The 21774-nt window shown below is 46.8% G+C and overlaps 2 protein-coding genes and 2 long non-coding RNA genes across 8 annotated transcripts in view; 2 read left to right on the top strand and 2 right to left on the bottom strand.

Moving 5' to 3' along the window:
- LOC116103534 overlaps positions 1-4015 on the top strand; it is a 6410-nt gene extending 2395 nt beyond the window's left edge. Inside the window, exons 2-3 of the long non-coding RNA XR_004123497.1 lie at positions 3751-3831; positions 3915-4015. This is a non-coding gene — a long non-coding RNA (uncharacterized LOC116103534). The remainder of the gene's footprint in view (positions 1-3750; positions 3832-3914) is intronic.
- Positions 1-9816, bottom strand: part of Tut1 (terminal uridylyl transferase 1, U6 snRNA-specific) — a 12633-nt gene extending 2817 nt beyond the window's left edge. Inside the window, exons 1-5 of the mRNA XM_031389612.1 lie at positions 9630-9816; positions 8203-8393; positions 4173-4488; positions 3727-3827; positions 741-1216 (exon numbers count right to left, since the gene is read on the bottom strand). Of these exons, the coding sequence (XP_031245472.1) occupies positions 741-1216; positions 3727-3827; positions 4173-4488; positions 8203-8393; positions 9630-9711 (1166 nt within the window). The 5' untranslated portion in view covers positions 9712-9816. The remainder of the gene's footprint in view (positions 1-740; positions 1217-3726; positions 3828-4172; positions 4489-8202; positions 8394-9629) is intronic.
- Positions 1-13209, top strand: part of LOC116103533 — a 16792-nt gene extending 3583 nt beyond the window's left edge. For 2 of the 4 annotated variants that reach the window (XR_004123494.1, XR_004123493.1), the window contains 3 exons: positions 10335-10466; positions 12103-12210; positions 13042-13209. This is a non-coding gene — a long non-coding RNA (uncharacterized LOC116103533). Of the gene's footprint in view, positions 1-9710; positions 10195-10334; positions 10467-12102; positions 12211-13041 lie in introns of those variants that run through there. The other 2 variants (XR_004123496.1, XR_004123495.1) reach the window with 2 other exon arrangements.
- On the bottom strand, positions 11464-21541 carry Mta2 (metastasis associated 1 family member 2). Of its 2 annotated transcripts, none has more exons than XM_031389613.1 (18): positions 21030-21541; positions 18901-18968; positions 18595-18688; positions 16877-16994; positions 16678-16741; positions 16404-16521; positions 16022-16124; positions 15740-15839; positions 15431-15619; positions 15271-15345; positions 15092-15150; positions 14776-14873; positions 14503-14642; positions 13888-14116; positions 13337-13426; positions 12732-12850; positions 12478-12626; positions 11464-12272 (listed from the first exon to the last, which is right to left on the bottom strand). In XM_031389613.1, exons 1-18 carry the CDS (start codon positions 21055-21057, stop codon positions 12107-12109), a joined length of 2007 nt encoding a protein of 668 aa, XP_031245473.1. In that variant the 5' UTR covers positions 21058-21541; the 3' UTR covers positions 11464-12106. The 2 variants fall into 2 exon arrangements, with proteins under 2 accessions (XP_031245473.1, XP_031245474.1); XM_031389614.1 differs by lacking the exon at positions 21030-21541 and adding an exon at positions 20703-20726.
- Between the last annotated feature and the right edge of the window lie 233 nt (positions 21542-21774).

Genomic DNA, 21774 nt, shown 5'->3' with positions numbered 1-21774 from the left:
AAAAAAAAAAAAAAAAAAAAAAGAAAAACAAATACAAACAAAGATTTTTTGAAACAAAAAATACTGTTCAGAGCCTTTGGTGGAAGAAGCATAGTAGCAAGAATAGTTAATTCAATGCAAAGTGATGATACAGACCAGAAACAAATATGAAGGCCATATGAATGAGAATATTCAGGGGCCCAATCATAATTTGGGGCCTCCTTTTATGGGGTTCAAGAGAAGGCATTTGGTTGCATAGATTTTTATATACAAAGAAACGAAGCATGGAGGGGAGGAAAAAAAGTGAGGGAAAAACCTGTTTACTTTTAACCTAATAGGTCCTAGATTTATGTAGCTACAGAACTCTTTCCTATGCTTTTAACTTCAACCGAGGAAGCAAAGGCCTATGAGCTCAAGGTTAGCCTGGTCTACACGGTAAGACTGTCTCAAAAAACAAAATCAACAACAAAAAGCAGTACTGCAGAATCAAGCACATGCCTGTAACCCCAGGATTCAGGAAGCTAAGGCAGGAGAATCACAGGCTTGAGGCCTGTCTGGACAATGGAGCAAGACCCAAACTCAAATGCACAAAATATTCCAAAGAAAAACAACACTGAAATGGAAGCCAGGTAGGAGGTGACATTCTTGGAAGAAAGGAGGACTGAACCAAAGAAGAAATAACCAAATTCCTTCCACATCAGGACCCCCCTCCTCATATACCCCAGACCTTAGAGCCAGCCTTCAACCCCACACAAAAGTACCGGTTACTGAGGGAGACATCTCCATGAAGACCTGAAGGCCGATGACAGAACTTGACCACAGGACGCCGGGCAGAGGGCACAGTTTGGACTCGGTACACTCCAGGGACACAGCCACGGAGAATAGATCCCACTAGCTCTAACACTGCTGCTGCCTCCTCCTTTTCATCCTTTGAGGCTTCTGCTAATTCTAGCTCCTTCCCCTGTTTCCCCTCTCCCCTGTCCTCCTGCAGTGGTGAAACTGGAGGCAGGGACTGGGGAGAGGTGACAGTGTCAGAGCCCAGAGCAGAGTCTGGTGTCTGTGGTGCCAGAGAAGAAGGGGTGTCAAAGTCCAGAACCTCAGAATCTTGGAGAGAAGTTGGAGACAGTGAGTCTGGAGGAGAAGCTGGAGCGCAGGCCAACGCTTGAGGATCCAGGGAAGAAGTAAGAGCTGAGTCCAAGGATGAAGTCTCTGGAACTTTTGCAGCCTGTGGGTCCGGCTGTAGTGGAGATAAAAGGGAGTGAATACCCCTCCTCTTCCTCCACCTTCTATGTACATACAGGCTGTACTCTGCAGCCTTACATAACTCATTCTCAAAAGTCCTTTGAAGCCAGGCAAGGGTGGTGCATGCCTTTGATCCCAGCATTCAGGAGGCAGGTGGATCTCTGTGAGATTGGAGGCCAGCATGATGTACATAGTGAGTTCTAGGACACCCAGGACTATATAGATAAACCTTGTCTCAAACAAGACAAAGTGTATGTGTAGCTCAGACTGACCTTAAACTTTCTTCCTTTCATTTTATATATTCAGTTTTTTGCCTGCACATATGTCTGCACCACATGCAAGCAATGCCTGCGAGGCCAAGCCAGGGCATCAGACTCCTGGAACTGGACTTACGGACAGCTGCAAACTGCCGTGTTTGTGCTGGGACTCCAATCCTTGGTCCCTGGAAGAGCAGCCTGTGCTCTTCATCACTGAGGCTTCTTTCCACCCCCATGGTCTCTAACTTTTCACAATCCTCCTGTCTCAGCCTCCCAGAGATTTAGAGTCATGCTTTAAATTAGCCTGACAATCAAGGCTGTCCGAAAGTTACCAAAACATATAGCCTATTGCTGTTGTCCTTGATTGGCCCCCAACACCCACAGTGTCTGCAGAAGACATTATGCATTTCCGAAATAGAGCCCAGAAGTGACCTGAATGCTTCCTCTGTAAAGACCAGCTTTCAGGGTACCAGAAGACACCATTCAAACTTCCAAAGGAACAAGGCGACAAACACCCTTAACCAACTATGGATGCCTATGAACAACATCAATAACCAACATAGCACAAAACCCCTAAGAGTATAATAGTGGCACACATACTGGACAGTAACTGCAGCTTTCTAATTGGACTTAAGACCCGCTTAAGCAGAGGATAGCCATGCCTGAGATGGAAACATTACCTACTTGGTGCCAGTGAAGTCATGGACCTTGAAGAGAACCAGTATAATCCCTAATAACAATCTAAACATTTGTCCTCATAACTTCAGGGAAGTACTGACTTCACCCCTCATCAAGGAAGCTTCTTTTTACAATAGACAGAGATCACTACAGAAAACCACATGCTGAAAATGCAGAATTGTGGAGCCCAGTCCCAATGGATACATCTACAGAACACTCCTACACCTAAGGCTCAGAGGACACTGTGAAGGAAGGAACTGAACAAAGACAGTGAGAGCCAGAGAATCCAGGAGGCCGCTGTGTGTTGGGATGATCTATTTGTGCCCTGTGGAAAGGTTATCTCTGTATTATTCAAATGCTGATTTCTGTAGCGCAGAGAGTACACGCTGCACTTTGATACTGTTATTCTTACGGCTGCATCATACATTGTAAGCACTCCCTCTAACACCTTCTGATTGGTTTAATAAAGAGCTGAATGACCTGCAGCAAAGCAAGAGAGCACAGATAGGACTTCCAGGCAGAGGTAGGAACTCTGAGAAAGAATCAGGCAAGAGGGATTTGCCAGCCAGCCACTGAGGAAGAAACAGGTGCCGGTACTCAAAAGGTAACAATCCACCTGGCAGAATGGAGATTAGTATAGAGATTAGCATAAAGTTAATCTAAGACAACTTGGGAACTAGCCTAAGCTGAGGACAAGCTTTCATAATTAAAAGGTTTCCAGGAGGCCAGCATGGTCTACATAGCAAGTTCCAAGGCAGCCACAGCTACATGGAAAGACCTCCCTCAAAAAATACAAAAACAGCCGGGCAGTGGTGGCGCACGCCTTTAATCCCAGCACTTGGGAGGCAGAGGCAGGCAGATTTCTGAGTCTGAGCCCAGCCTGGTCTACAGAGTGAGTTCCAGGACAGCCAAGGCTACACAGAGAAACCCTGTCTTGAAAAACCAAAACAAAAAAACAAAAAACAAACACAAAAACCCAATAAGGCAGATGATGATGGCACATGTCTTGAATTCCAGCACCCAGGAGGCAGAGGCATACAGATCTCTGAATCTGAGGCCATACATACAGAGTGAATTTTCAGGAAAGCCAGGGCTACATAGAGAAACTCTTGTCTCAAAAAAACAAGCAAAACAAAACAAAAACAAAACCAGTCACACAGACTTTTGAAATGTCTCATCTTCCTGTGACTCTGTTATCTATCCCATGCCAACTCACTTTCACTCTAACTAATGCACATCCATTCATATCCACATTCTCATAATTACAGTAAGGCCTCTGGTTAAGAACCATCATGTAGGGCTGGTGAGATGGCTCAGCAGTCAAGAGCACCGACTTCTCTTCTGAAGGTCATGAGTTCAAATCCCAGCAACCACATGGTGGTTCACAATCATCCATAATGAGATCTGATGACCTCTTCTGATGTATCTGAAGACAGCTACAGTGTACTTATATATAATAGAAAAATCTTTAGAAAAAAAAAAAACATCATGTATACATGAAATGAAAACCTGAGAGTATAGGTAAAGCATTTGCCTGAAGTCACATGACTGCACACTCCCCTTCACTCACCTGGGTCTCTTCCATATCACCCAGGTCTAAGAAGAGGTCGAGATCACAGCCATGAACATCAAAGCTATTTACAGAAGAGCCAAAAGGATGGACCACACAGCCTAGGTACCAAAAAATAAAAAAGATATTAGGGAGCTGGCAAGATGGTTCAAAAGGTAAAGGTCTGATAAGCTGTGTTTGATCCCCAGGACCCATGAAGGAGGAGAGAACCAACTCCTGAAAGTTACTCTCGCCTCCATAAGCATGTGTTATCACTTGTATGCACATATAATAAAAAGGGGGAAAAAGACAGGGAGCTCTCCATTCAAGAACATACTGAAGTACAAAGATAGAAGAGCAAGCAAATGAAACACCTACAGCTGAGGGAGGATTGAAGGTGCAAAAATGGGGGACAGGAGACTGACAGAGGTGTGAGAGAGAGCTCAGACTTAGAGCAGGGGACTCACCAGGAAAGAACTCCGTGAAGACCTCCTGCATCAGGGCCACAACAAGGTTCCGAAGCTGCCGCTCAGCCTCAGACAACTCCCTCAGTTCCACAAGCTTCACCATCTGTGCCCCCACATCTGCGGCCTCAGCCAGTGCTTGGGCCAGTTGGTGACTACTTGAGTCCACTCCTTTGGGAGACTTGGAAGCTGGGCTCTGGAACTCCTTCTGCTCCCTTGGCCGGACACGCAGTCCATGTCCCCCAAGGCTGTGCTTGGGCTGTGATAAGACAGCCTCCCGAGCACTTATGTCTCCCATCTCCACGATGGCAAACACCCCCTAGAAAACCACACGAGAGCAAAGATGATGGTTTGGCAATCAAGACTCCAAGCATATGTTTTACCAGTAGATGAGCATCTTTGAAATGGGAACCAGCCCATATGCTGGGCATATTTACTTGTTTGTAAGAGGGAACATACTCAGATGAGTAGTCTTCACCCTTATCCCATACACCTTTATTCCAGGCTGTCAATTATAATTTCATCTATTGCCTCCTACACTTCACAATAACTTAATTTCACAGGTTAATATAAGATCCCTCAAGCCATGGTGGTACATGCTTGTAATCCCAGGAGGTAGAGGCAGGGCCTGATGAGATGGCCCAGGTGATAAAGGCACTTGCTACCTAGAATGATCCAAATTTGAGCTCCCTGGGACTCGCATGGTGAAAAAATACGACTACTGAAAGTTATTCTCTGACTTCTCTATCTGTGCCATGCATATCCCCCTGCTCACCTACCACACACACACAAAACAAATAAAATGTAACTAAGGAGCTGGAGTGATGATGGCTCAGAGGTTAAGAGCATCTATTGCTCTTTCAAAGGACCTGGGTTTGGTTGCCAGCACCTCCATGGCAGGTCACAACCATCAATTACTTTAGTTCTAGGGAATACAATACCCTCTTTTTCACCTCCAAAGGTACCAGGTACCCACAAATATGTAGGGTAAAAGTCATACACATAAGTCGTTTTTAAAAATTAAAATGCACTGGGCAGTAGTGGCGCATGCCTCCAGCAGTTGGGAAGTTGTGAGGCAGAAGCATGCGGATTTCTGAGTTCAAGGCCAGCATGGTCTACAGAGTGAGTTCCAGGACAGCCAGGGCTATACAGAGAAACCCTGTCTCGAAAAACCAAAAAAAAAAAAAAAAAAAAAAAAAAAAAGACCTATGGGGGCGGCCCTGGAAAGATGGCTCAGCAGTTAAGAACACTGACTGCTCTTCCAAAGGTCCTGAGTTCAAATCCCAGCAACAACATGGTGGCTCACAACCATCCGTAATGAGATCTGATGCCCTCTTGTGGTGTATCTGAAGACAGGTATAGTGTACTTAGATGGTTACAAGTTTGGTTCCCAATACCCATGCCAGCTAGCTCACAACCACCTATAACTCCAGCTCTAGGGGATTTGATGACAGCTTCTAGAGTTAAAGGCACTTGTGTACATAATTTAAAACAAAAAATCTTGGCCAGGCTCAGTGGCACACACCTTTAATCCCAGGTCCTGAGATGCTATAGTAGGCAGATCTCTAAGTATGAGGCCAGGCTGGTGGTCCTATCAAGTTCCAGGACAGCCATCCAGGGCTAGAGAGACAGGCTGTCTCAAAAAGAAACAAGGCCATGCAGTGGTGGCACGCACCTTTAGTCCCAGCACTCAGGTGGCAGAGGCAGGTGGATCTCTGTGAGTTCAACTACAGACTCAGTTCTAGAACAGCCAGGGCTACATGGAGGAACCTTTCTTGGAAAAAAATTTTAAAAAGACAAAAACAACACACAAAAACCCAACAAAATCTTTTTAAAAGGAGAGGAGTTAGCAAGAAGATCAGGAGCTCAAGGCCAGCCTCAGCTACATAGCAAGTTTGAGGCCAGCCAAAGACATGAGATTTATTTACACTCTCTCCCTCTCTTTTTTTTTTTTTTTGTTTTTGTTTTTGTTTTTTGTTTTTTGTGACAGCATTTCTCTGTATAACCCTGGCTGTCCTGGAACCCACTCTGTAGACCAGGCTGGCCTCGAACTCAGAAATCCACCTGCTTCTGCCTCCCAAGTGCTGGGATTAAAGGTATGTGCCACCACTACCCGGCTTATTTACTCTCAAAAAATAACTTTTTTCTAGTTGACTCTTTTAATGATAAGAATCTATGGCAGAGAAGGCCCATATGTGGAATTCTAGAGAAATTACTCAGTGATTAAGAATACTTAGTGTCTTGCAAGGGACTAGAATTCAGTTCCCAACACATCAAACAGCTTGCAACCACCTATAACTCCAGCTCCATACAATCCAATGCCCTCTTCTGGCCTGGGCACCTGTACTCATATACACATGACCCCATACAGACACCCCCACACAAACATTAAAATAATAATAATAATAAATAATAATTCATGTTGGAGTAAAGTGCTTGCCACCAAACCTGACCCTGATTTCAGTCGCCTGAATACATAATGACAGAACAGAATGGAATACAAACATTGTCCTCTGATCCCCATACTTGCACCACTGACCATGCATGTGCACGCATAATAAAATTTTAAAAAGAATACATGTTGGGCTTAGAATGCAGCTCATTGATAAAGTTGTGTACATAAAATCTTGGATTTAAGCCTTAGCACCAAAATGTAACAAATTAAAAACAAAAACAACAAGAAATCAACTCCTGCTACTGCTAATAGAAGCACACACACTCAATAACCCTGTCTTCAAGGAACTGACTTTCTAGGATTACCAACAATATGTCAGCGAGCCTGCTATGATTTGGGTGAGTTGAATATAGCTAAATATATTTTTTCTTTTTTTTTTAAAGATTTATTTATTTTATGTGTATGAGTACACTGTAGATGTACAGATGGCCATGAGCCATCATGTGTGTGGCTGCTGGGAATTGAACTCAGGACCTCTGCTGGCCTCGCTCTCTCCCGCTCGCTCTGATATAATTCACTGTAGCTGTCTTCAGACACACCAGAAGGCGGCATCAGATCTCATTACGGGTGGTTGTGAGCCACCATGTGGTTGCTGGGATCTGAACTCCAGACCTTTGGAAGAGCAGTCAGTACTCTTACCAGCTGAGCCATCTCGCCAGCACACCTCCCCCCTCTTTTTTTAAGGTAAGTTAAAACATTAGCAGGAGCAAGGCAAACATGACTGCTTGTGGGGAAAAATACATGTTCTATTATGTCATCTGTTTCTATAAGGAGACACTGTATAGTAATAAACACTGTTATGTCAGCATAAAGACATATTCAAGTGGCAGTGGAGGCTCACTCCAATCCCAGCACTTGGGAGACAGAGGCAGGTGGATTTCTGAGTTTGAGGTCAACTTGGTCTACAGAGTGAGTTCCAGGACAGCCAGGGATACACAGAGAAACCTTGTCTCGAAAAACAATAACAACAAAAAAAGAATGTTGAACCCTTACCTCCTTATCATAACAAAACAATTACACAGGCATGAATTACAGACAGGAAGTGATTGATAACGGATATGGGGATGATTTGGAGATAAAGACCATTTTTCTAGCATTCAAAAGTACCCAGGTTCAACACCTAGAACTAAAAGAGAGAGAAAGAGAGAGAGAGAGAAAGAGGGGGGGGGGGAAGGGGTGGGGGGGTAAAAGAATAGGACAAATGCTTTTAATATCAGTCTTTAATTCCAAGACCAAGTTCAAGGCCAGCCTGGTCTAGATAGCAAGTCCCAGTCAGCCAGAGTTACATGGCAAAGCCCACAGTTACCTGGTGAGTACCCTGATACATATATACATACATATATACATACATACATACATACATACATACACACACACACATTTGGTAAACAAGCCCCCCATAATTAATACTGGTGAATGAAAATCCAAAGAGTGGAGAAGGTGTCAGAAGCTCACAAACCGAGCTACTCAGTGTTTTGAAATGTCTACCAAGGACAAGCCAAAACAGACTGCTGGTTTCTCTCTTTGCATATGAAGCAAAACTGTCTGCCACATTAATCCCAGAGTCATTCACTCTACCTTGTCCTTGTCCATGACAATATTGGCCACAGGGCCAAATGTCTGGAAGTACTCAGAGAGCTGAGCAGAACCCACATCCCTGGGAAAGCCACTGACAAACACACTTCGAAGTCCCTGGGCCTTTCTGGTCGCTCGTAGATGTACCAGATCCCGGTGTTTCCGGCCTTTCAAGTGGGCCTCTAGGCTGGGTCCTGTAGAGACAAGTGTCAAACATAAGCATAAAAGTATCTTTTAGTGGACCTGTTCTCTTGCTCTGCTCTCTAAATACAACTCCTTCCACACTTTATATTCTTTCCTTTTTTTTTTTCATTTCTTCTTTTTTTTTTTGTTTTTTGTTTTTTTTTTTGAGACAGGGTTTCTCTGTAAGCCCTGGCTGTCCTAGAACTCACTCCATAGACCAGGCTGGCCTCAAACTCAGAAATCCGCCTGCCTTTGCCTCCCAAGTACTGCGATTAAAGACGTGTGCGCCACCACTGCCCGACTATTCTTTCCTTTTCTACACAGTGCAGTCTCCAAGTGGTCTAAGTGAGAAAGGGTTAGAGTGCAGGTAGTTTCTAAGCCATTGATAAACATTAAATAGAGCAACATCTGCACATTGTAGAAAAATTAACAAGTAACTTGTCCAAGGCCATATGTAGAAGAACTAAATAAATTAGGGCCCTGAATAATTCTCAGGAATAAAAAGTAGATATTCTAAATGTATCACTTTCTCAGATATATGATGGAAATGATAGTACCTCACACATAATAATGATTCAATACAGCTTTTATTATCAGTCAGCTGCTTGATGCCATGAAAGTATGTTATGTGAAGAATGCTCCTAAGTTGATGGCTTGCCCTAATGAGCAGAGTGCTTGGAGGATCGGGAGGGGGGAGGAGGTCATTCACAAAGAAAACACTAGAAGACCCTGTTTAGGGGAGATCACAATTACAGACATAAAAAGTAGGATCTGATGTGTCACTGAGCCGCTTACAATGTCACAGAAAGATCTAGTCCACCTTCCCAACCCCTTTCCTCACTGGCACCTTCGGCACTCATTCAGGTCATGCTGTTTCACTCATCTTCCACTGGGGAGTCTCCGACTGAATTACTGCCTTCTCTGTGATTCCTCAGCTCTGTAAACCTACCCGTGGTGTACTGAAACTACTTCAGGCCAAACAGTGAGTTCCTAAATCCTCTTCCCTACTCCAGAGACCAGCAAAAGTACCAGAAACAGTAGATGATGATTTTAAAGGGAATAATGACATTTTCACTATGGAGATTTTCCATAATAGGAACGACAGGTCAGATTTTCTCCCACTCTCTAGTGCCTGGGATATGCTGAGTGTAAATAGGTGGATAACCCTAGCGACGGAAAAACCAACAACATAACCTAGATAACCTAACTTTCACTAGCACCCACCCCCCTCGCTAGCCACCGCTTACGGTTGGCTGTAGTAACATCGCAGAGGCAGCAGCGAAAGCGGCCACGCGGCAGCGATACAACATCCGAATCCACCGCCGCCATAGCCACCCTCCGGTACGGACCGCCTACAACCTAGTCCGCAACCACCGGAACACACAACTAAAAACTGTAACGTGCCGGGAAGTCACTTCCGGCGATGCAGTAGGACGTGACGTCACGTCCGACGCTATCTTATTCCTCCAGAAACTTCATTCGTAGGGTTGAGAGTTCCAGCTCTAAAACACTTTCAGGAAAAACCGCCCCTCGACGATGCTTATTGGCCTGCAGTTAACTAGTTGGAGCGCTTCGTTCCATTCCAGCGTTGATTGGCCCGAAGCATTATGAATATTCATTAAGCAGCCACAAAGGCGGACTTGCTTCTTGACAGCAGAGGTCCTTCTTTGCCAAGTGGTGGCGGACAATCTGTGCCTTCACTTCACCACACAACTGCCCCCTCAATCTCTTATTTTACCCTGCGAATAGAAGCAGAGTGTGGGTGTTTCCAATCCCTTGCCTTGTGGAGCTCAGAGACACCCACATCCTCAGGTCAGTTCCTTTCTCTGCAGCCGAATCCTCTACAAATGTTCTCAGTGCTGTCTGTCCCTGTCCCTGCCACCCCCGTCAGCTGGATTCAATGAGGGCAACGCCAGATGGCTACTACCTCAGTCTGCCAATTTCTTCCACAGATGTAGTCTGAATGAAGTATATTAATGAGGCCCGTTTCAAGGCAGTACAATGAAGAAGAGACTACAGTGATAAGAGATAAACACATTCATTCAAGGAGGTGGAACGTGAAGTGGAGCAGATCCCCAATCAGAGTAAGTCTTGTAGGTTCAGAAGCAGAAGAGAGTATGAAAATTGAGTACAGGGACCGTAATGAAATGGAAGGACTATCAGGTGAGCTCAGCAGCTTGTGCTGTGATTATCAAGCCACACAGTAACCCTAGATAGAACACCAGTCTGTGACCTTGGCTGAGTCACCAATGAGGCCCTATGTCCCTCCTTATTGGGCCCTGCTCAGGCATCTGATCCTTACATCAAACCAAAAGAGCAGACCAAACCAAAAAACTAGAGAATAGTACAGTACACTTAATAGCAGGGGCAGTTGCTAAGGTTGGTTGTGTTAATCCTGAGGCAGCAGTCCGTACACATACACCACTGAGCTTGAACTGCAGTCTTGCCATAAACCACTTAGGGTTGGATGCATGTTTTGTTTCTTTGTTTTCAAGAGGAACTCCCTTTGTAGACTGGTCTGGCCTCAGAGCTCAGAGGTCTGCCTGTGTCTGCCTCCCCATTGCTGAGATTAGAGGTGTGTGCCAACACAACCAGCACTTAGTGGGGTACTAGCCTGATTGCTAGCATTTCCTAGAATACCTAAATGAAAGTAAAGGCTGAGGATGTAGGTAGCTCAATAGCAGAGCTTGCCTAGCTTGCCTAGCATGCACAGGGCCCTGGGATCAATTCCCCAGCATTAAAAGGGAGATGTAGGTAACAGGAAGACATTCTCATACCCTTCAGTGGAGACTTAGAGCCATTAGAGAACTTTGAATGAATCTAGACCAAGATTCTGCTTGCACTCCAGCCCCAATGGAAGAAGCTTGAGTCCCACAAGAAGGCTAGCTGGCACAGACTTCCTCCTAGTCTGGCTGCATGTCTCATAAAGCTGTTCCTAGAACAAGCACCATCTGTACCTCTTTTATTGTCCTTTGTCCTCTTCCCTCTCAAAAACACCCCCAACACACACGCGCTCACACACACACACACACACACACACACACACACACCACGCAGCAGAAAACAGCTGAGCCTGGAGGAGCTGAAGAAAACAGCTTTTTATTTGTCACTATAAGAACCAATTACAGAATCTGAGGTTAAAAAACAGACAAAAGATCTTTACTTCTGAGAATTGGCATATAAAAGGCAGAGGGAGAAAGGGGAGGGAAGAAAGAGTGAGCATGGGCTGGGGTTGATGCCAGCTTAGGGCCCTCAAACTCCAATTAGGAAAGTCCGGACACCGGACAGTAAGAGTAACCCCCCCCCATTAGAAAATAAAGAAAAAAAGAGCATGGCAGTGTGCTTTCCCCTTGTCCCTGCCAGGACCAACGCCTGATATGTTTATTCTTCCCCTCCTCCATCCCTTTTACAAAGGGAGGTACATTTTTAAAAAATTAAAAAACCCTTCCCCCAACTGTCCAACTGTGAGTCCCAGGTCCCACACAGGGTAGGTACACACAGGCAAGTTCATATAGGCTGTTCTCCATCACAGGCATAGAGAAGCCCAAAAAGGGGAGTTACTGGCAGTAACACCAGAGGGTGTCCAACCCTGCAAGGACACACACACACCAGCGTCAACCCTCCCTCACTCCTTACTCCCTTTGATGCCAAAAGGAATGAAGATTTGTATGCCCTGGACACCCACCCTCTACCTCTCCATCCCACCTCCCTTCCCCTAAGATGCTCAATCCTCCAGGACGATGGGCTCATTGGTGCTGGCAGGATGTGAAGAAGCTGGCAGAGGAACTGGGGGCCGCACTGTCATCAGCGTTGGCTTCACCTTCAGGGGTAAGTTGGGCCTTCGGGCAGCTCGGCGCATTTCCAGGTGTGTTAGAGCTTTCCTTAAAGCCCTGGCCAAAAAGAGCAAGACAAACAGGGAAGCTTGATGAGCACCAAGATTCAACCAGGTACAGCTCCACAATGCCCTCTACAGTTCTACCCTCTGGTACCCACATTCTTCTGTACACCTATCTTTCTCAGATACTCCTACTTCCAATGCCAGACAACCTGGACTGTCAGCCTCTCAGCCCCTCCCATGGTGGACTCCCTCCCTACCTGGTATCCTTTGTGGCCACAAATACCACTGGATTGGGAGCATCAGCAGGATTTAGTTTCTGACGCTTGGCTGCTGGCTGTGAGCTTGAACGAATCCCTGAAGCCAGAGGCCTTCCATTGGCAGAGAAGGGGACCCCTGCCCCTGCCATCTGGAAAAGGATGGGGTACATAATGAAGGAACTACCTTCCTTAGACTCCTTTTAGAAACAAAAGCCTACCCCGCTCAGCTTTCCCAACCCACTCTGTCAACTCACAGTCTCATAGGAACGTTTCACCATAATGCCCCCCAGGCCTCGATTCTGGGTCAGCTGGTTTCTGTTGATTGGTGTCTTGGTGCCCCGAGGTGTTTTTGGTTTCAGAGGTGCCTGGGCCACTGTCAGTAGAGGGAGAAGGGAGATGAAATAGAAAATGTTCCTACTTTCCTTGCCTATGTAGTTTCATTACCATTCTTTCCTCCCTCTCTACCCTGACCAGCTGTTTACCCGAACAGCCTAAAGATTAGTAATGGAGAAAAAGGCCTATCAAAGCTACTTACCCATATTTAAAAATACATTATGTTTTCAGATCAGAAAATACTTATATAAAGCCACTTCTGTGCCAGAGATGGAGCTCAACAGTAAACCACTTAACCAGAACATATGAGGTTCTAGGTTTTGATCTACAGCACCACCACCAAAAAAACAACAACAAGAAAGATCATAATAATAATAAACATATACACACATACTCGAAGTTTGTGTAGACTCAGTGTGAAAGAAAAGCTCTGGGTCAGAAAAGACTCTTAGATAGCCTGACAGCACCCAAACTGTTTCTGCACCTTCCACCCACCCTGGATTGAGTGTAGTTCCCTATCTCATACCCAGGTCTTTGACGATAGTTGCCAAGGGCAGCCGCACCAGAGGATGAATTTTCAGTGGCGTCTTGGCAGCCTTAGGGAGTCGGATAGAGCCTGGAGAGGAGAGGAGAGCCTCTGGGTACTCTGCAGCTTTTGTGGGTTTTTTTTTTTGTTGTTGTTTTTTGTTTGTTTGTTTTGAAATGGCCCTGCTGTGAAACACCAGCTGGTCTAGAACTTGCAATCATCCTCCTGACTCCACCTCTCCAATGCTTGGGTTATAGGCATGTGTAACAATGCCTAGCCTTGTTTTTTGAGATTGGGTCCTAGTAAGTAGTCCAGGCTAACCCAGAGCTCATTCTATATTCTAGTCTAATAGGAACTAGATAGCTATATCCTGTCTCAGCCTAAGGGCTTACATTCTAGGTATGCACCATCAGACACAGCAGATCCAAGTTTCTGAAGGAACTTCACTATTCTCTTCTACGGCCAAGATCTCTAAACACCCTCTGTGGCCTAATATCCCTGCAGTCACTGGGGTCTGGCCTCATTGCTAGTACTACCCCTCCAGTCCTTACACTCTGCCTTGATGGCATTGGCATTGATAGGTGCATAGGGTCTTCGGGCAGCCCTCCTTGGCTGTAATAGGTCTCTGCACATCCGTCTGGCAAGACGAGTTAACTTTGTGGTCTGGAGCAAGAAAGTTTGCCTGTTCTTAGCCAGCAGCTTGGCCCGGTTAGCACTGGTTGTATAGGGGGAGAGACTCTGGGCTTCAGGTCTGGATAAATGACCTCTTGAGTGAGGCTCCTAGAGGAATGACATATGAAAAAGAGAAATGGCAAATCAACACTGCAGTTCTGGCCTCAATCTCCTGCAGACAGCCAACTGTTTCTACCTGACCTCTTCACCAAAACCCCACCCAACTTTCCTAGCTTCCCAACACTTAGCAAGTACTCCTACCCATTTGCCTGCCCCCAAGGAAGAAGAGGTCAAAGGTCTTCTGACCTTTACCTAAAGCTCACTACTCTCCACACCCCACATGTTCTTGCAGGGATTCTTTTCTACTTGTTGAGACAACATTTACCTATGCAGCCCTGGCTAACCTGGAGCTTGCTATGTAGACCAGACTGGCCTCTAACTCAGACACCCACCTGCCTCAGTCACATGCCAAGTTCCCACCCACTGACTCTTACTGTGGTGCCCCGAGCAGCCCCTTCAAGCTGAGTAGGGGTCTTCAGTCCCCCATACTTCTTCCAATAAATCCAACAGGAAGCACAAAGTCGGCACTGCATGTTAGGTGGACCCCAGGCATACCACTGGGCAGACTGTGTGGCTACAGGAGCAGAGAGAGAAGGGAAATTTGCTGGCAGAACACAAATTCATCAAAATCATCAAATTCAAGGACAGAGAATAAGCCACCCTAGGGCCACCCATCCCCAGCAACCCTGTCCCTCTTTGGAACTCACTGTGGCAGCTCTCACAAGTCAGGCCTTTCTGGAACCCAGCCCCATTCATGCCAGGTTTTGAACCCACAGAAATGATCTGGTTAGGGTTTGGCTTAGTACTAATGAAGGAAACAAGAGGAGAAGACAGGAGCTAGTTAAGAACATAATCCACTTGTGTCTCTTTCTCCTAACATCCATCTGTTTCTCACTCTCTGGAGTACTGGGGACTAAGCCCACAGCCTGTGCACACTAAGCCCATGCTTCTCATTGAGCTACAGCTTCTACAATTTGCTTCTGCTTCCTGCTTACCCACAGTTGCCCCTTCTGCCACACTTACTAAGTGGGGATGTAGACCTGTTTCAGTTTGCTGTCTGCTTCAGCAGCTTTCAATCTTTTCTGTAAGAAGGAAAACAAGAAATTCAGAGCATCGCAGTACAAACTAAAATCAAACAAAGCAAATGGCAGAGAGGTAAGCAGAGACCCTCGGGCCAGCCTCCCAGCCAGCCTTACCCATACCTGCTGAATATACCGATCTGTGGTTTTCCACATGTAATAAAACTGGACTATGCTTGCAAGTGACTTCCAGGGTAGCTAAAAAGAACAGAAACAGAGGATGGGATGGCATCTGATCCTAGTTCCTTCATCTTTCTCTCTCCTCCTAGTCCTAGTCACTTACAAAGTCCTGGCGGATATCATTGAAATCCTTCCCATACTTCTCCAGAGCCTCTTCAAATAGCATGGCTTCAGAAGCAGACCATTCCTCCATCTCATCCCGACAGAGCACCGGGCCTCCCTGTGGTACTAGGGTTGACATAGCCTTGGCCAAGTCATAGCCATTCTTTTGCAACGTGTCCATGGCATGGAACTACCAAAAATGCAGAACAAGGCTGAGGACTTGCTGCCCTTTAAGCACCTCTACCTTCTCCAAGACTCCCCCCTCTCCTGCCTCAACATGCCCAACTATCCATCATCGACTTGTACTTACCAGGGTGATATCCCGGGACGCAGCAGCCGCACTCATGTGCAAGCTTGGCTGCCGAATTGAGCTGCTGCAGTCTAGGGCTCTTGCAAAGGTTCCCACAGCTCTAAGGAGAGATTGAGAAGTCAAGAAGGGAAGAAAAAAGTTCAAGCAGGTTCAGGAACTAAGGAGAAAAAAAAAATGCCCAGGTCTAAAACAAAGCTCACTTTAAAAAGAAAAAAAATTGGATGAGACTCAGAACTCAGTCCATTCCTCCCCAGCCCGCCTTCCTGATCCACCCACCCTCACCGGGCCACCACGAGAAACTGATCAATCTGCCGGTCTGTGAGAGGGTTGTCTGGGTCCCAGACTTTCATTTCCATCTTCTGTTGGTTTCGATTATCCGATTCTCCTGAGGAAGCAACAGAATCACAACGGAAAGAGAGAGAGGAAAATAATTGGTCTCTTAGTCACTCACAATGGCTCTTCTTCCTCTTCGCTGCTTGGCGTCTATCAGGCAACATCAGACCTCAGAATTCCCCTCCCAGCTGTGCCCATTTATCTCTTTCAGGATCCTAAGTCTCATTCTATCAGAGTGACAACAGAACACCTAGCAGATTGTGCACTGGTGCCCCAAATCATGCTATCAACAGGAACTTCCATGTTCAAGCACTTCTGTTCTGTTGCTTACCCTCTGCCAAGCGATCTGGGATCTCCGCTTGGAATTTGCAACCAACTCTGATCTCCCCTTGATCAGCCAGAAGTGTCTTCTGCACAGGATCAAACACCAGTGAGTAAAAAAAGCAGTCCTGAAGAGGAAGAGAGGAGGTTAGTGGGAAGGAATCCACACGGACAGTGAGGCCTACCCAGACTCCCCCAGCTGCGAAGCCCACGAACCCTTGACCTCTTCACTTGCCTTCAGGGGCAACATTCCTCACCTCCCTCCTCTCACAATGCCTCCTCACCTCCTTTTCCAGATACTGGTTTAAGATGTCTGTCTCATTCAAGAGAGTCACACTGCACTTCCCCCTAAGAAAAAAGACAGACCCAAAAGTCCTGGATGAGCAGCATGTCCCTCCTTATCTGCCATCTCCAATACACCACTCCTTCCCCCCATCTTCTAAATAAGGCACACAGGCTACAGTGACCCCGATCGTCCTATACCTTATGTGGGTGGCTGGTAATGATTCAAACTGCCGAGAAAGAAAAAGCTCTCGGTGCTTCAGTTGATGTCTCTGCTGCTCTGAGACACCTGGCTGCTTTGATTCCTCCTCAAACTCCCCTAGAATATTGAGGAAGAAACCAAGTCAGAAACTAATTCAGAAACCAGGCACCTTAGCCGGCTAGCGAGTCCGGAAAGGCCCCCTGCTTCAGCTGTTGCACAGCTTTCCTCCAGCATCTCACTCTGACCAAACCAGCTTTCCCTTTTGGGCTACACCTCATTTGTGGGACGTTCAGTCCTCTTTTTAATTCCATCAAAGGAATTATCACATCCTTATACTGTGAGAATATAAGGATACCACAGAAATGCACCCAAGCCTAGCTGCCAATACACCACTCAGAAAGCACAAACAGAACCATAATACAGTATGATGTCATATTTAGCTCTTTCTTGCACAACCAGTCCGAGGTCCTAAAATCCAGTTAAGAAAAAGTAAAAATAGCACACATGGTCGTCGTTTATTTACCAGCTCCTCTTAATACTTGAGGACTCATTGCTATGTCTGAAACATCACATGCAACCTAATGCACCTTCTCTTTCTACTTGGCTAATAATAGTTTGTGGGCTTTCAAGAAGAGCAACTCTGAAACGAGTGCCAACACCTTCCTCACCAAGAGGCAGCACCTTGCACTGAATCTTGGAGGAAACAGTTAACCTGGCTAAGTGCCAACCACAGTGGAAGAGGACAGAAAACCAATGTGTTCATTGGTGCACTGTTCCCCTGAAAAGTTGGGGGTAAAGAATGGGGGGGGTGTGCTCTAGGAAACCCAGGGCTAGGGCAAGAAGGACCACACCCCTACCTCTTCTGATTGGACAAAGCCAAGGTCAGCCCCTGCCTCATGGGGCTGGAAACCCCAAAGGGCCAGGAAACTTGGTAGGTCCAGCTCATTAACCCTTTCATGACTATGGCCTGAAAAAGAATCTAGGAGGAAAAAAGGAGTTAAAAGAAAACTATGTAGTGGGGCGGTGGTGGCACATGCCTTTAATCCCAGCACTTGGGAGGCAGAGGCAAGTGGATTTCTGAGTTCAAGGCTAGCCTCGTCTACAGAGTGAGTTCCAGAACAGCCAAGGCTACACAGAGAAACCCTGTCTTGAAAAAAAAAACCAAAGAAAAAGAAAACTAAGTAAAAAAAAAAAGATCATAGAGAAAATGCAGACAAAGCAAAAAGAAGTAAAGACACTAATTGGAATGGAGAGGAAAAAAGGAGAAGGCAGGAAAGTTCAAGAGAATTTCTCCTCGCTTTCTATCATCTCTTATCAATGTGTTGGCATCACCTCCGGACTGCAGCATAAGCCTTCTCTGTTATGCAGGCTTCTCAAAATAGTATCCTCCTCTTCACCTTGACCATCACTCACTAGCCTGTCCCAAAGTACCCAAAATGTCCCTAAGTGCCTGCTTCTTTAAAGCTCTTTTCATTTCCTATCTAAATATCTCTCCACTCACACACAGAAGCCACATTCTGGCTTTCCTTATCATGGTCTGCCCCGCCCTACTTTCAACCCCAACGAGTATCAACAGGCCTCCCTCCACAGACCAGGCACTTCCCACCCCCATACTCACGCCCTCCCTTGGGCATGCTGCCAGAGGAAACACCTGCAGAAACATGTCTAATCCTCAGATCCTGGGGACGGGAGATGGGTAAGGAATGAAGACACTCACTAGCATTACTGTCAGCCAAGCTGTTGAGGCTACTAGAAATATCCCTTCGCCGGAAAAGACAGACAACCTTTGCTTCCACATTTCCATTTGCAGTCTAAAGGAGGGAGAAAAACATGAGAAGGAAAAGTGGCCATTTGAAAGTAGAGGTACACAGTGCACAGCGTGCACCAGCAATATCTCAAGGGTCTAAGCAGAAGAGATGATCAGCATGGTCTACACAGCAAACTGCAGGCAGGCAGAGTTACAGAACAGAGAGACCCCGTATCTTAAAAACAAAAACAGACAGACAAAGAAAACTCCACTCACCTTATTGAGCTCCTCAATCCGTCTAACCAGGTAAGGATTGCTGGAGGAGTTCTCAAAATAAACATAATCTGTAGGAGGTGGGAAAGAAACAAGCGGATCAGAGAGAAAACCAGAGCACCCAGACGAGAAAGTCAGTCTGTGTGGGACCAAAAAGAGACACAATTTTAGATAGAGATGAAATGGAGATGATAAAGTGAAAATGTGCAAGAGGAAAGACTTAAGAAAAAAAGTATTAGCCAGGCAGTGGTGGCCCACGCACGCCATTGATCCCAATACTTGGGAGGCAGAGGCAGGAGGATTTCTGAGTTCAAGGCCAGCCTGGTCTACAGAGTGAGTTCCAGGACAGCCGGGTCTATACAGAGAAACCTTGTCTCAGAAAAAAAAGAAAAAAAAAGTATTAGGGCTGGAGAGATGTCTCAGCAGGTAAGAGCACTGACTGCTCTTCTAAAGGTCCTGAAAATCCCAGTAACCACATGGTGGCTCACAACCACCCCTAATGAGATCTGACTCCCTCTTCTGGAGGGCCCGAAGACAGCGACAGTGTACTTATTTATAACAATAAATAAATCTTGGGGGCTGGAGAGATGGCTCAGTGGTTAAGAGCACCGGCTACTCTTCCAGGTCCTGAATTCAAGTACCAGCAACCACATGGTGGCTCACAACCATCTGTAATGGGATCAGATGCCCTCTTCTGGTGTGTCTGAAGACAGCAACAATGTACTCACATAAAAAATAAATAAATAAAGCTGGACGGTGGTGGTCCACGCCTTTAGTCCCAACACTTGGGAGGCAGAGGCAGGTGGATTTCTGAGTTCGAGGCCAGCCTGGTCTACAGTGAGTTCCAGGACAGCCAGGGCTACACAGAGAAAACCTGTCTCGAAAAATAAATAAATAAATAAATAAATAAATAAATAAATAAATAAATAAATAAATAAATCTTAAAAAAAAAAACCTTTGGGCCTGAGCAAGCGGGCCGACGGGAGGGAGAAGAGGTCCTAAAAGTCAATTCCCAACAACCAGATGAAGGCTTACAACTATCTGTACAGCTACTGTGTGTACTCATATGCATAAAGTAAATAAATAAATCTTTAAAAAAAAAAAAAAAAAAAAGGCCAGGCAGTGGTGGCGAACACTTTTAATCTCAGCACTTGGGAAGCAGAGGCAGGCGGATTTCTGAGTTCAAGGCCAGCCTGGTCTATCCAGGACAGCCAGAGCTACACAGAGAAACCCTGTCCCGAAAAACCAAAATAAAAAAATAATAAAAGGAGGTATTAGCCATTAGCTGGACAGTGGTAGCAATTGCGTTTAATCCCAACACTCAGGGCGGCTAAAGCAGGCTCTTGGTTCAAAGCCAGCCAAGTCTACAGCTCAAGTTCCAGGACAGCCAGGGCTACACGTAGAAACCCTGTATGGAAAAAACAAAAATAAAAAGGAAAGAAGGATGGGGAGAAAGGAAAGGAAGGAAAAAAGATACTATGGGAATACTTTGCTAGGTAGTGGTGACATGCACCTTTAGTTCCAGCAGTCAGGAGGCAGAGGCAAGCGGGTCTCTGAGTTTGAGGCCAGCGGGGTCTACAGTATGAGTTCCAAGACAGCCCAGGGCTACACAGAGAAGAAAAACAAAGAAAAAGAAGGAAGTGAGTTTTTACCCCCTACCCCTGCAACAGCCAGTTCTAAAGTCAGATCTTCACTCAAAAGTGAGACTTAAAGAGATAAGAACAAGAATTTCCCTGAGACCACACAACTTTGCATTGAAGTTGCACCCCTGTGTCGGAGAATGGAGTAAACCGTTCAGGCCCCACCTTCGTGAAGGCACAAGCCGCCGCAGAAAAAAACAAAAAAACAAAAAAGCACTGCGCGCCTGACTCTCCCGTGGCCGGACCGGCGGTCACTCGGACCCCCTCCAGCTCGGCGGTCCAGCCATAGGTCTCAGAGCACCGTTACGGCTGCAGGTAAGCCTCTGCGGTAAGCCTCTGCGCCCAAGAGCGTCGCCGCCGCGGAACCATAGCTCTCGGTTCCGGTTCCGGTCGGTGCCGCGGCCCTTACGACCCCAGATGTGGCTCCCCCGCGCCTGCGGACACCGAGTCTCCCCGGTCCGGGCCTCAGCCTCTTCCGCCCAGGGTACTCACCTCCCACCCGGTACATGTTAGCCGCCATGGCCGTTCCCGCCGCCGCCTCCGGCCACACAAAGAGGTCCGGGAGGCTCGCGGGGGCAAAGCTCCGCTCCAGACGAAGCCCCCAGCGCGTGGCTGACGCTTCGCGGAAGTGTCGATGGGGCCCGAGCAGCCGGCACCTCTGCTCGCTCAGCCGTCGCGGTTCATCACTGCCCGCGCGACGACGACGCTGCTACAGCCTCACGCCGGGACACCGAGGCCAGCTCCTGTCTACTCGGCTTCTTCCGGAACGAGCTCGATTCCTGCCAGACCGGAGTGAGGTTCCGGCTCCTAGCGTCCTCACCAAGTCCCAGCAGACGTCGTGCGGTGCCAACCGCTGGGTAGGTTTGCCCTGCCCGCGTCCGGGTTCGCCTCCTTCCGGAACACCTTCGGCCGATCCGGAGAACAAGGCCCAGCGCTCGGCTCAGGTCGGAGAGCAAGACCCCACAGATCGGCCACTTCCGGAAGGAACTCGGCTCCTTTCGCTCAGCCGCGGCCCCGCGCTCGGTTATTTCCGTTGCAGCTCGACCCCGCCCCCGAGGGCGGTGGGGAGCCAGAATTAACTCTTTGCACTATGGGTCCTAGCAGCTCCCCGACTGTGGCGTCGAAAGGCGCGCGCGCGCCCTCTCTTCTTATGGTTATTTGCAAGCCGCTTTGCCTGTTATTTGCATATTTGGTCTGAACTCCCTTTTCTCTTCCCGCCCTAACAGAACAGAGCCCC

This window comes from Mastomys coucha, unplaced genomic scaffold (genome assembly GCF_008632895.1).
Source record: "Mastomys coucha isolate ucsf_1 unplaced genomic scaffold, UCSF_Mcou_1 pScaffold21, whole genome shotgun sequence".
Taxonomy (NCBI): domain Eukaryota; kingdom Metazoa; phylum Chordata; class Mammalia; order Rodentia; family Muridae; genus Mastomys; species Mastomys coucha.
This window is presented reverse-complemented; position numbering and strand designations above follow the sequence as displayed.

Bases quoted from the DNA above. Each gene is read 5' to 3' on its own strand.
- Mta2 (XM_031389613.1), bottom strand. From the start codon at position 21,057: ATGGCGGCTAACATGTACCGGGTGGGAG. The intron at 16,995-18,594 runs GTGAGTGTCTTC...TCAATATTCTAG, and splicing joins CTTGGCTGACAGTAATGCTA to GGGAGTTTGAGGAGGAATCA. The intron at 14,874-15,091 runs GTAAGTGTGGCA...TTCCTTCATTAG, and splicing joins CAGGTCTACATCCCCACTTA to TACTAAGCCAAACCCTAACC.